The 13,743-nt window shown below is 34.7% G+C and overlaps 1 protein-coding gene and 2 long non-coding RNA genes across 5 annotated transcripts in view; 1 reads left to right on the forward strand and 2 right to left on the reverse strand.

The window, feature by feature from the left end:
* The window catches only part of CWC27 (CWC27 spliceosome associated cyclophilin), a 118,754-nt gene that overhangs the window by 81,287 nt on the left and 23,724 nt on the right, over nt 1–13,743 (forward strand). For all 3 annotated transcript variants that reach the window (XR_011323157.1, XR_011323156.1, XM_069775940.1), the window contains exon 11: nt 2,702–2,799. Coding sequence is in view for 1 of the 3 variants with exons in the window: in XM_069775940.1 (XP_069632041.1) it covers nt 2,702–2,799 (98 nt within the window). In the remaining 2 variants the exon portion in view is untranslated. The remainder of the gene's footprint in view (nt 1–2,701; nt 2,800–13,743) is intronic.
* LOC138683733 (uncharacterized) lies at nt 1,789–6,558 on the reverse strand. The gene is made up of 2 exons (XR_011323161.1): nt 5,954–6,558; nt 1,789–4,277 (listed from the first exon to the last, which is right to left on the reverse strand). It is a non-coding gene; the product is annotated as an uncharacterized lncRNA (long non-coding RNA).
* LOC138683732 (uncharacterized) overlaps nt 7,872–13,743 on the reverse strand; it is a 72,025-nt gene continuing 66,153 nt past the window's right edge. Inside the window, exons 5-6 of the long non-coding RNA XR_011323160.1 lie at nt 13,098–13,140; nt 7,872–11,227 (exon numbers count right to left, since the gene is read on the reverse strand). This is a non-coding gene — a long non-coding RNA (uncharacterized lncRNA). The remainder of the gene's footprint in view (nt 11,228–13,097; nt 13,141–13,743) is intronic.

Consider the following 13,743-nt stretch of genomic DNA (forward strand, 5'->3'; position numbering starts at 1 on the left):
AAGCTATTAAAATAAAAAAAAATCACTGTTGGTAGGAAATTTGGTCCATGTTGTCTAGCTTTAGAAGAAATTTCTGCAAGGTGGAATCCAGTGTGGTACTTAAGCAGTTTCACTGCAATGTTCTTCACAAACTGTGGAGTTAAAAGATTAGCATTTTAAAGAATGAGTTACTCTTCTGTTTTCAAAATATGAAATTTAGGAAGGAAATTTTTTTTTGTTTTTTATGCAACATTGGCAATGCCATTTCAGGAAGAGAAGAATAATTTGCATGTTGCTTGTTTGTTTTCCATTTGTGCATTTTGGCACTTCAAAATGCTAGTAAGTAGGTAGGGGAGAAGATTACACTGGTTCTGGAAGTACCTTTCTATGTTGAGGGAGGGAGGACAGCTTCCAGGCTGCAGGAAGTGGCAAGAAGAGGAAGAAGCAGGGCAGAGAGGAGAGCCTGCAGCTGGGACTGAGAGAGCAGTGAGATAAGCAGGGAGCAGGCCGAGCTATGCCTCTGTAGTGACAGAAACTTTCCAGGGACAGGAGGCAACTGCATAATGGGCTACAAACCAACAGCTATGTTATATGAAACCTGAGTGCAAATTTACTGCATGCAAAGACCTGTGCTTCAAAGATGTAGGGGGCAGCTACAGACTGATTTGTAGTCCCTTATTTTGATTCTGCTCTACCTCATCAATTTGACATTTTCCTGTCTACAAAAAGCCAATTATTTCTAGTTCTGTTCCAGTAAATCTGACTTGTGAGGATAGCCTGGCTTTCCCATCAGCCAGTTCTTGTGGCTTCCTCTTTAACAGGCAGGCTTTTTGGATTACCTTTCTCATCAACCTAACTTGGTAAAGTGAGCCTAGAAATAAAAAACATAGGAAGTGTGGAGTCTTTAAGGAGCCAAGTATCAAGGTCCTTTATTGACCTAGTATGGATCATAGTGGGACTTTGAAAAAAAACATTTTAGAATTAGGCTGTCTAGGAATTAGGACCTTCTGCGTTCTCTATAAAAATCTCTTTCTATTCGGAAAAAAAAAGGGAACGCGGGAGGGCTGAATAGTTGTCATTGCTAGTTCATTCTTCATTCCACAATAACTTAAGATAACTAAGAGAAAGTGTGTCCCTCTTACAGGAAAATTTCTGATGAGCTAGGCTCTGTTACTCATAAGTGCCATTTGTAACCCCCTCTTGCTGTGTTGCTGCCACTGCATTCTGGCATTCTGAATATTTTAAACATATAACTTTTATTGACATGCATGTTATTCCTGCTGTACAGCTTCTATAAGAAAATGTTGCAGTATACTAGATTAGCTTGCTTACCATATTATCCCCAATTTATATAAAAGCAATGGAGTTACTTGGGTTAAAAATGTTTCTTTATCCTTTCCCTATGGTTTTCTTCTCAGGATAGAAAAGCAGAGCTGTAGTCTTATGTAAAAGCTGTTAATCAGGCTTAGTGTAGCTTCTGCCACGCTGTTGAAAATTAAGACCTACTGCTGTAGTTGATTGTTTGAATGCCTTTACAATGGTAGTCTTTTTCTAGTGCATTTCACAAGCTCTGTATTTGTGCATATGTACAAATGAAAATGTAATTCAGAAGAAGTCATCACCCCACAACTCCAAGTCTTCACTTAAAAAAAGCTGTTGTGCTGTGAGTAATGTTGTTACAGAGGAGAACTGAGGTACATAGAACAGCTGCAGGGAGGTGCTTGCATGCCACATTCCTACATTATAGTAATTTCTGCTATTCATTGACTTTGATGAATGCTGAATCAATCAGAACTTAATTTAAAAAAAAAAAAAAAGTGGGAAATACAGATTCTAACACCAGAAAAACTTGAAACAGGTATCAGTTCTTTTCTACTGGTAGCCATTAGACTGGCACAAATAGGCATGAGCTAAAATTCAAGAAATTCCATTTAAACACACAAAAGAGCTTTTTTGCATTGAGCAAGGTCAAGCAGTGGTTGCCTGGAGACGTTGTGGTGTCTCCATCTTTGCATATTCAAAACCTGACCAGGCAATGCCCTCTGCAACCTACTCTGGCTCTGCTTTGAGCAGGGGAGCTGGACTGGCTGATCTTCAGAGCTCCCTTCGAATCTGTGATTCTATGAAGACAAATATTTCATGTGATATTGGCACAATGACTTGCAAATTTTGGTTTCTTTCTAGTGTTATCACCTGATAATTTTTTTAAATTTGTAAAATGAAATTTATTTTCATATTTAATAATTTATGCTTACATACATGTAATGTCTTTGTCATTTAACAGCTACATTGCCTGTCCATCTAAGAAATCCAGGACACTAAGATTTATTACTTCAATAAATGGAATTTTATAACACATGTAATATTTATTTGGTAGTGGCTCTGTTTCAAATTCTCTTTGTGTGGTTCTCATGGTTAAATATTACAATGTTAAATTAAAAATACAAATGGGGATTCTTTTTTTATTATTCACGTCCTTGACATTTCTAATGGGGTCTTCAAAAAAGTCATCTGTTATGTTCTTTTGTCATTTCTGCTAATGAAAATATGAACTTTCTTAGCTTCTAATAGATTTTTAAGCCATGTTCCTAGCATCAGTGAGTCAGTACCTTCCCAATGTTTATATCAGAGATTTACTGCCTGTTAACTTTGATTCTGTTTCTCCTGAGTGGCTTTACATTCCCAGAAGATTAAATTCTTGTAAATATTTGTCTCTTTGCAGTGAGGAGCTACGGAAAGAAGCGCGACAGCTGAAACGTGAACTGCTGGAAGCAAAGCAGAAAAAAGAAGAAAGAGCTTTAAAACCCAAAGAAAAGGAAGGTAAGAGTATGTTCTAGCAGGTGTTGTGTAGATCTCCAGATAACATTCAAGTTTTAAAGTTTTTTAGTAGTTTTGTGTTTCATGTGGATTGTTGCAATGTAGATTTTTTTTCCAAGAAAATTATTTTTCCTTAAGAATGGTGGTAATGTAAGGACACCAGTATATAAATAAATTGTACAGGTACCATTCGTTCTTTCAAACAAGGTAGTATTTGTCCTTCTAAACATTCTTTAGTTATGTCTGTGTACTTGGGCAAGCTTCTGGATTTGAAATACCATGGCATGTGATTGAATTCTTTGGTGGGGACATACCTGTTCTGACCTTTGACTTGGAAAGTCTTCTTGACATTCCAACTTGGGAAGGTACTTAAATGCAGATGGTTAACTTTGAACGCAAAGCTACTGACTTCAAACTTTTATGCATCTTATGACACCAGTGGAACTCAAATTCAGAAAGTTAGTTCCATGTTTATTTTCTATAAACCTTAGCAAAATGGGATCTTCAGATGCCCACTTCTTTGTCAGACAAATCTTATAATCTATTTCTGTCTAAATGTGCATAAACTGCTGAGTTTATAATAGCATCTAAGGTGCATATTTTAGTGCAGGTGGATGTAACACCCTTTATTAGCTGAAATGAAGAAAAAAAAAAAGAGTGGTTTTTAAGCACTGTGGAGTTGCTAGACACATTTCTGGAGTGGATTCTTGGTCCAGTTCTCAAAATACCATGTGAAATCTGGAAGAAAATATAAAATTATTCAGAAAAATTTCCAGATGACACACAACTTAGAAGAGTGGTAGAAAGTATAACACCATTTTTAGAAAAATTCATGGACTCTCTTGAATAACAGGTGAGCTTGATCAGCAACCAGTTTGGCAAAAAAAAAAAAAAATACAGTATCTTGAACTTGTATATGAAATCTGGCACCAAATTTTACAAAGTAGTGGCTCTGAAAAAGTTCTAGGAATTATGCTCAATCCCTGAATGAATATATCATTGGCAAGGTAATGAATGCTGTCACAGGCCATGTAAAAAAAGAACTGCAAGCAGAAGTGTAGAAAAGGTAAAGAGTAGTCCTTATGTACATATATGATAAATTATACTGAATAGTAACATACATGGCAGTTGTAATACTATCACTTAAACATTATCCCTGTTCTGGTGCCAGTTAAATCAGACGACTTATTGCAGAGTAATTTGAGTAAATCCATCTTTACGGTGGCAGTCTAAAGTAATACTTGGACAATACTCATAGGTACTACTATGGTACAGTTTTGAAGGATACCTTTTACTCAAGGAAAGGGAGCTTATATATCAGAGTTGTTGGGTTTTTTACTTTCTTTGATGTAAATAGCAGGTAGGAGATAAACCTGTTGAAAATCTGTAGGTAACAGCTAATGGTGAAAATCATCTTCAATAATCTTGGTTTTCCTTTTCGTGATTACTGTCAGAATACAGGAAGGGGTCTGTTCCAATACCTGTTGAGAAAGATACATGCAGGAAAGAACCTATTGAACAAGTTCTTGGCGTACGTAACTAAAAATTCTAAAAATAAACACACTCTAAAATTTAAGACAAAATTAAAAAGATATAAAATGAGATGCAAATGGTGAAGGGCAAAATTACTAATAAAAATACAGTAACAGGAGGTGAATGAGCAAGAAGAGAGTTGGTTGTCTTTGACTAAAGAGGAAATGAGCTTGAACGCTTGTTGCCACTCTGTCTTTAGCATAGCGGTCAACTTTGCTCATACGGTTACATATGATCAGTGACGTAGAAGGAAGGGTTCAGATACAGAATAAGCAACTAGAGACCACTTGGATAAATTAGGTGCATTAAAATCATTTGAACTTAATGGCATTCACTGAAGCATATTAGGGAGTTGGCTAAAGCAGTCTGAGAGACATTAACATTAACAAAATGTTAACAAAATGCTTTAAGAGAATTGTTTGTAATCAAAGTGGCAAGCAGGATTCCTGGGAATCTGTTTATTAGTAATCTGGAGAAAACAATAGATTACCTTTATTAAATTTGCAGACTAAAAAAATATATGGGACAGGGAAGGGGAAGATGAAAGAAAAAAAGAAAGAAAAATGCAAACTTATGTGATAAGGTTGCATTTTCACATGCAGTTGTTTATGTGAAGAGCTGAGTGGCTCACTCTCTTTCCACCAGTCCATGTTGGAGCTTTTACTGATGTGATTCAGTTTAAATCAGAAGAAGGGTGTTCCTTCTTTTCTTTGGTAGAATAGTTTTGTGCTGGGTTCATAGATTAAGTCAGTTCATAAAACCCAGGTCAAAGTAAACAAAATATGTTTACCTTGGGAGGTCTGGGGGAAAAAAAAATCATTATAGTAAGTGATTGGTATGTCTCTTGCAAATTATGAGTTGCACAAACACAAGACATTAGGTAGCACTTAGGCAGCTTAAAATCTAGGAAACATAATGAGAGGAAGTCGATAGTGCCATGCTATTGAAAAAGACTAAAGTGTACTGTAAAACGTATAAAATGGGCTGTTGTATACAAGACAGGCTCATTTTCTCTTCCACCTGAGCAGGTCTTCAGCCTTAATCCTTTGGTCATGTTTGGTGATTGCACTTGAAAAAAAGGTACAAGGCATTTTAGGGGAGTACAGAGGAGAGCAACAAAGGTGACTGATGGTCTGGAAAGCATAATATTTAAAGATTGTAAGAATTGGGGCTGTTTAGTTTAGAGAAGAGATGACTTTGTAAAAGGGGACATATTAATGATCATCAAGAATGTCAAAGGCTACCATGGAGAGGAAATTATCCTATATAATCCTTGTGGAGAGGACAAGAGATAATAGGCTTCTGTGGCAGCTAAAAAGATATAGGTTAAATGTCAGGGAAAACTTCCTAAACATAACTATTGAAATAGATGACCTACAGAGTGGAACTTTTTAATAGCAGATTAGGCAAATACTTCCTAGGACTGATGCAGAAAAGGTTGATCCTGCCTTTTGGGAGGGATGGGCTTAGATGTTCTGTTTTTCAAGATTTTGTGAAGCACAATTTAATCAAAAGAAAGGTAAGATGTGACCTGGAAGAAGGTTTTGATAGGGAGGAGAAACTAAGCATCTTGTTAATGGTGATAGTAATTAGGTGGAAGCATTACCAAAAGCATTGTATTTACCATCACTGTGACTCTTTAAATCAAGCAGTTAAAATAAAGGGTTGGTTGTAGGTCTTCCAAAATAATTCAGTAAAGCAGTACTCTCTTTACATTTTGCTTTCTCTTCAAATAACTTATTCAGGTTATCTTGTGAGTTATTTTGTTTGTACCCTGAAAAGAGAAAATCAGTGTCCTAATGTTTCCCTTTTTGAGGAAGTCTTGCACAAAGAAACGTAATTCACTGTATGATCAAAGGAAGTAAAAAATTTTCTGGTGATAGAGAATCGACCATTACAAAATCCACACCCAAAGAATAAATGCAAAAAACTCATTAAACGTAATTGGTGCGTGAAGGAGAGGAAACTGTTCCTACATTTAGCTAGAATGAATATGTAGTGCTTAAAGGTGATGACTGAAAGGCAAACAGGAGGTTTACTGTATAACTGGCATAAAGTTTGGGTTATGAAGGATTCTGGATTAAGTATAAGAACAGCTTTAATTGAGAGATGAGTTTATGATGCCAGGCATTTAAAAGTGATCAAAACACCATTGTGAAATATCAGAATTTACTCAGCATTGTCACATGGTCTTTTCATTAGACATTTAATTGAAAAATACATTAATGGTCCTCTAGCTGCGGATGCATATTGACACTGGTAGCATAAAATAGCCATAAAGTTGCCATAAATACCGTGTATTTTGACACCAGAATTTAGTGAGAACAATATAAAAAAATTTAAAATGTTAATCATTGAGGGAAAGCATGTCAACAAAATATGTAGGTGTGATCATATTCTCTTCTGTGAATAGCTAGTTTTGCCAAAAGGGATGGCCCTGTAGGATAACTGCAAATAGTCTTTGGGAAAAGGTTTTGTTTACAAATAAATAAAATTTGTAATCTCCCATTCCTGCTTCTAAGGGATTTCTGTTGTGTCTAATAAAATCCATATATTAATAGCTAGGTAAATAATCAAAACTTTTTTTGGTTTTCTTCATCCATGCTTTAATATTTTTTTCTACCTCTAAATCCTTTTCCAGCTCTCAGTTTGGGTATTTTCTCAGAGACAGCAGCAACCAGAACAGAACAAGGTACAGACTCAAGCTTAAGTAAATTTTTTTAACCTGTCCTTAAAAGTTCAAAAGTCAGATTGTCTTTCCTGATTTATCAGGACAACAGCTCACTTGGCAGTATTGCCAAAATTCAGACTAAGAGGGAGGAAGATTTTAAAACATAGGGTAAGTATCTTTTGCAGCATTTTACAGGTCACATTTTGTATGTCATTTGAAGTTTCATTTACTGTCGTCAGTAACTAGATTATTTAGTAAAGAAATAGATTTGTTTAGTAAATAAACTTACTGTCTAAATTTGTTTAGTAAGGAAGCTTTCTGTCTTTACGGAATCAAGAATAACAATAGCATATTCTGTGCCTTGGGATGCTGGGTCCACATTTGTTACATATAGGAAAAACTAAGATTCTAAAAGTAATGTTTTGATTTTTTGAAGGAAAAGGAAAGTTGTTTTTCTTATTTAAAAGTAAGTGAAATGTATCAAAGTATCAGCTACACCAGAATCCACTTGATGTTCTCAAACATTAACACTTGATGAATAAGTAAAAGTAACATGCTTAAATTATTTGTAATACAAAAACAATGAGGTGATGAAACTATCTTAACATTTTCCTGTTGCCTGCCTTTGTCCCAACTTCAACTGATGTCAAAAAGTACCAAAATGCTGGCAGCATCATCTGGCACTTGCTAAATATCTCTTCCTTTAATGGTCTTTCTGGTTAGTTACTATGATTTCTATAAAGTTTGTTAGTATGAAGTTTAAAATGGTCAATTTTCAGTTCTGGATTCTACCCACTGCATTTTGGAAATCATTCTCCAGATGTCCTTCACAAGCCTATCAATTTGTATTCATTTGAATTGTACCAAGAACAAGTACAGTTGCACGATACGTATGTTTCTGGTAAAGGATGAAAGAATTGAAACTTCAGGAATACCTGAGGAAAGTTGAAATTTTAATAGGAATTTTAAGTAAAAGTTTATATCTGCATTAGTGTTTTACCACAGACCAGATGTGCACTTTTGGATGAAGCCATGCTGGATGATGCATTCCAGGAGCATATCTGATGAGCTCCAACTGGTAGCCTAAATTAGAACAGCCCCCAAAATAATAGTAAGCATATCAGGGCCTCAGCATAACAGTTTTGCTCCTGTTTCATCATGTTCTTGGGTAATGTTGAAATAGCCAAAGTTTTCCTGTCTTTTGTGAATTTCAGCCTTATAACTAGAGGTGACCCAAAGACACAAAAGTGATCCAGAGCTAACTGCCTACTTTTTTAAAATATTTGAGTCTATTTGCACTTATGACAGCTTTTATTTTCATCGTGGTTTGTATGGAGATAAAAGCAGTTTTCTGAAGTTTCCCTTTTTTACTCTAAACAGCTACTCTTATTTTTTCTTTAAAGTCTGTTGGAACATTTCAGTTCTGAAGCATCAGCTTTGAAGAAGATAGAGGTTAAAATTTAGAATATATGTTAGAAACATTAAGTAGCAGCTAGTGACTGCTAACCTAATAATACTGCTGTCTTGTAGTGATGTTGGAATAGTAATTTAAGAAGCATAATTTCATTGAGCAAAGGCCTCCAAACTTTCTCAATAATATTAATTGTGAAAACACTTAGAGTCATAAATATCTGTAAGTTTTTATAAAACTAGCATGGTGTTTTATCTTAGACTTCACTTTGGTCTGTATAACGTCACCTTACTGTATTGTACTTCATGGTTGCTGTATTACCAAAATTGAAACAGGACTGAGTATTTACACTGGATCTTATGACTATTGAAAGAACATTGTTAGAAAACTATGAATTTATTAATTGTCAAGAAACAAAAGTAAATGTCATTAAATACTAGATTCTAGTCCAGGAAATACTAGATTGGTGAAAGGAAGGAAAGGTGTGGAAAATGTCATTGAAAATAAATTGAGAGTCGTGTTGGGGTGTTAAAAAATTATTTCCTTAGTATTAAGGAAAAATAATTTCACGCACAAACTCATAAAATAAAGAAACTGGGAAAGCCACAATAGTGAAAGATATTCCAGGTTTGTACTAGAAAACAAACTGAACATGAATTTACACTGTGATGTGGCTGTGATTGTGTGGTTGTTGCTACAAAGGCATTAACTGTAAAAGCACAGTTGTATTATTGCACTTGGTTCCAAGTATTGTACCACCAAAAAAGATACTGAAAAATTGGATACAAATGGACAAAAAACCCCAAACTAGCAGAAGACTAGGTGAACTAATTTATTAGGAGATACTTGAAGATATGTCTAATTTAGGTAAGGAGTGGGATGGAAGGGTGGAATCTTAAGTATTTAAAGATGGTGAGTGAAAGGAATGAAGGATACCTTTACTGTGAAACAGCCATTTACAACTGAAGAATAACAGAAGAGACTTTAGAAACACTTTTGTTTGAATATAATGAAATCTAACAGCAGTAAAACAGTGTTGTACCTGAGCACGTAATTTCATCCCAAAGTTAAAAGCATTTATTATATCTCACTTAGTTCACTTAGTAATTTTTTTTTTATTGGCCTGAATTTTCATCAGTGCAATAGAGCTGTCAACATGCAAGACAGTCTGCTAAATGTATAACAGTTTACCTGTTCTACATTGGTTTACATATAAGAATTGCATATATTTAAAACAGCAACTATCAGGAAATTAATGTGTATGTAGCAGAAGATTTTTCCATTGTTCTCTCTGTCCTCTTGGGGATGTGGGATGGAGAGTGAGTTGTGTCATGCAGTATCAGGTATGACTATGGAGATGGTGCAGACACTTGTACAGTGTCTGCCTATACTCTGAGCTGGCTGCATTAGGAAAAAATGCTAGTTCAGAGGCTATGTAACTGACCTGATTCTGTGCTTGATTAATAAATACTGCATCTCAGCCAAAACATAGAAGGAGAAAATAGCAGGAGAAATTCACTGAAGACCATAGAACTGTGAGAATAAGGCTTAGGTCATACTGGACTTTTTGTAGGATCGGGGCTAATTCTGAGAGGATGCTAATGAATGGGTGGCAGCACGACACATCTATTTTACATCCACTGGCAGATCTTTATTAGTATTGGTGTCACATTTAGTATCACTACTTCAAATTGTTCATGATACATATTATGCCTACCTGATTTTTTTCTGTTTTCAGAGGTTAGATTAATTAAGGAGGATTAGGGGTTGAAAATTTAGGTGTTTACATTGTTTCAAGAGGACAGAGAATAAAACTAATTCCCTCCATACATGTTTGATTATAACCAGCCTTCCAATTTGTGAATAAGGTTGTTGACTATGCCAGACTGCTGTCAAGACCTTACTTTAAATAAGATGTTTTTCTTTTATGTGACATTTGCTGTAGTGATGCCAGAAATTACATCAAACACTATAATTTGAGTGCTGGATTACTTCAGCATTTTGAAGAACTTAATCAAGTATTTGAAAAAGATACACTTTTCAAAGTTCTATAGTGTAAACCTGTGAATATACTTTAGTAAAGTTTGCTTTAGACCAATACCATCTACCCAGTTGTTTAACTATATGTTGGTTTTAAATAGTAGTAGTATTTAAGAAGTAGTATTATAGTTTTTCTTGTTAGAACATTTTTGTAAACTGTCTGATAATCTGTGGATGATGAAATTTAATTGTCACACATGAGAAAACAGAAAAGCTACAAAATACTATCTGAGCAGAGAAACCTAACTAATGTAAAAACCAACATTCAAGTCTAAGAATTCTACTGAGGCGTGAAGTATTTTCTGGTTTGTTTTTAACTGTAGTATGGTAATCAAATGATTGAAGTGTTTAGAAAACTCTCAAAATTTAGCAAGGATGCCAATTTAAGATTATGTTTTATTTGTGTTTTATTATTAGGTTTGGGTAATATCAGTGACACTTAAAGATTGAAGTCCTGTCTTACATGGAAAGATGCTTGAAGTCTGAGGCTTTAACAGAATTGTGCACCTTGACAACATAATGAAAACAACAAAATCCAAATTTTGGTAGTTTAGGAATTATGCAGCATAACACATTAAGTATGAAGATGTTGCAGTATATACAGCATAGCTGCATTGTATCGAAGTATGCATCTTGAGTGTATCACTTTTGCAAACCTTTATGTTTTCTTCCAGTATTTAATTTTTTTTCTCATTTAATTTCGTAAAATAATACCCAGCATCCCTATTCGGTCTCTTCCCTGCTAAAGTGAATGCTTTTTCCTCTTGTCTCTCTGTCTGCAAAATAAAAGAGGACAAAATCCTCACTGTAAGCCAGTTTTTATTTTAGTAGTAATGTTAAGCATGTGCTCAAAATCAACTGACATTAGAAAATTAACCACATTTTAGACTGGGACTATGTGCCTAAAAGCTACCAAAGTTCAGAAAAGATTCACTAAAAACTTCCACTACACATGTTAAAGTTTACGCTGTTTTACAAATCAGTGGCCTCTGCTCTTTCAAAGAAATGTTTTGAAGCCCTAGGAATTACTTCTAAGATTTTATTATTTATGTTGGCTAAATGAACTAGTAAGTTTGCTCTAGAACTGTTGTTTTTTCACTGTAGCACAGTAATCAGTCCAACCCTGGAAGCTCATTCTATAAGCAAATCTATTTAGTTATTCACAGTTACTAAATATTTCCTGACTCTTACCTCACTTGTAAGCAAACAGTAGCTCTTCAGGAACTTAGGCAGGCCAGAGCTATAGTAACAGTAACTGAATAGTAGTCAGAGGTGCAAAGAAAACCACAACTAGAAGTAGTCCTAAACAAAAATATACTGGAGAGTGTTATAAATTCTTTCAGGCATAACATTATTTCATATTGTATTTTCTGGTATATTCATTTTTATACTACTTTACAGTAAGTTAATGTTTTTATTTTCATAGACATAGTATTTAATGCTGGAAGAAAATTTTTTTCCTGGGTTCTGGAAGAAGTGTGTTACCTGTTACTCCTTATTGTAGGAGGTGGCTTTATGTTCTCCATCTGTCACTTCTGATAGGAATTCTATTTTAATTCATGAAATATTAAAGCATATCAGAATTTCTTTTGTAATTCATAAGGGTTTTGTTTGGTTTGGAACAAAAATAGGTTTTCTTGTCAAGATTTGAATTTCATTAAGATTTTTGAACCCAGTACTGCATATCTCCATAATTCCAGAAGAATGCAATATAAACTGAATATTGATGAATAGCTGAAAGTGGAATGTACCACACGAATACAGTAATGTGTTTTAGGCCTCTTATTTTAATGCAGAAAAACAGTCAGTCATTACTTCTTTCATTTCAGACAAGGAGTTGTCCAGGGTTTTTCAGTTTTTTGTTTTTCCCTTTGGTATTTAGTCTAGCTATATCATGCATTTCTTGAAATTTCTGTCCATTCTATTAAATGAGATGTGTCATCTGAGTTGCTAAAGAATGCATTTGAGATACTGACAAAAGTTAACGGCTCCACCACACTTCAAACATATACAAACCCTGCTAAATAAACTGGGGTGCCTTTTCATACAGATTTCTTTGTATACTCTCCTTGTTATCTTACCATGGTTCTGCATGAACTCATGATTATATATGCGAAGTGTGTTACAAGAGTTAATGGCATTACTTTTGTGAAGTTCAGCATATCAGGAATGTTTTGTAATGTAAGATACTTAAGTATATTTCTGTAAAAATCTTCATGCTAGCTGTGCCTCATCAAAGAAAAAACACAAACTAAAATTCTTTCATAGATCCTTGTCAGCACTGTAGGCTCTTTCTTTTTTATGGTGACATTAAACCTTCAGAAAGAGCATGTATTTTTCTTTGTCACAATACGTATTGTTTCTACCCTTCTGAAGATTAGTGTATTTCTGGTAATACTTTCAGCAAGCCAAACTGCTTCTTTTTCTGACAGATGTTTTATGTGCTGCTTCATTATCTCTTTCTTAAAACAGAAACAAAATCTCTACATTTTATACAGATTCTACCTCCTTTATCACAAGGACAGTCATTCTTACCAGGTTTGTCAAGACTGATACAAATAACAAAATGATAGAATAGCAAAGTTCATACTGTGGAAAATTCTATGCATACTGTCAGAAATACATTTGTCTCAAATTGTACCTTACCTGTGCCACAACTGGTGTACATGCTAAGCCAAAGTTAGCCCACCTGCAATGATAGAAATGAAGCCCAGTCTTTAAGGCCAATATGATGTGAGCATAAGCAGTGGTTGTACTTTTCTGATGTACCACAGTCAGCAGGCCTAGAACTCCTACTTCTTGCTTTTCATAAAGTAGAAGATAAAATTCAGTTGCAGTTTCCGAAATAGAGCATGTCTGATGCAACTTTTGTTGAGTGTTTATTATGCTATTAAATTTACCAGGTGCTATAGGAATTGAGCTTAAAACTATCAAGCTTTCTCTTCTGCTCCACGTCCTATTTAGGGATTGATCCAAACCCATCCAGATTGTCATTCAGTTCAGTTCAACACTCTTGGATCAAGTTCTCATGTCTTTGTTAATACTTCTGCGATTTTGTCATTAAAAACTGACATCATTTGAACTGTTTCTAATTTAAGTGTGAGCAAAATAAACCCTTCTGTATTTTTTTTAAATCAATCTCTTCCTTTCTGGTTTAAAGACTTCTGACTCTCCTCTTTAGTTTCAGGCTATCTTTGGAAACCATGTCCCAAACCCAAAGTTTTAGGTTATATTACACCATCAGGTTGGCATCTGTTACTCCTTAAAGGAATATTTCAGGATAGAAGAATCT

Source organism: Haliaeetus albicilla, chromosome Z (assembly GCF_947461875.1).
Source record: "Haliaeetus albicilla chromosome Z, bHalAlb1.1, whole genome shotgun sequence".
Lineage (NCBI taxonomy): Eukaryota > Metazoa > Chordata > Aves > Accipitriformes > Accipitridae > Haliaeetus > Haliaeetus albicilla.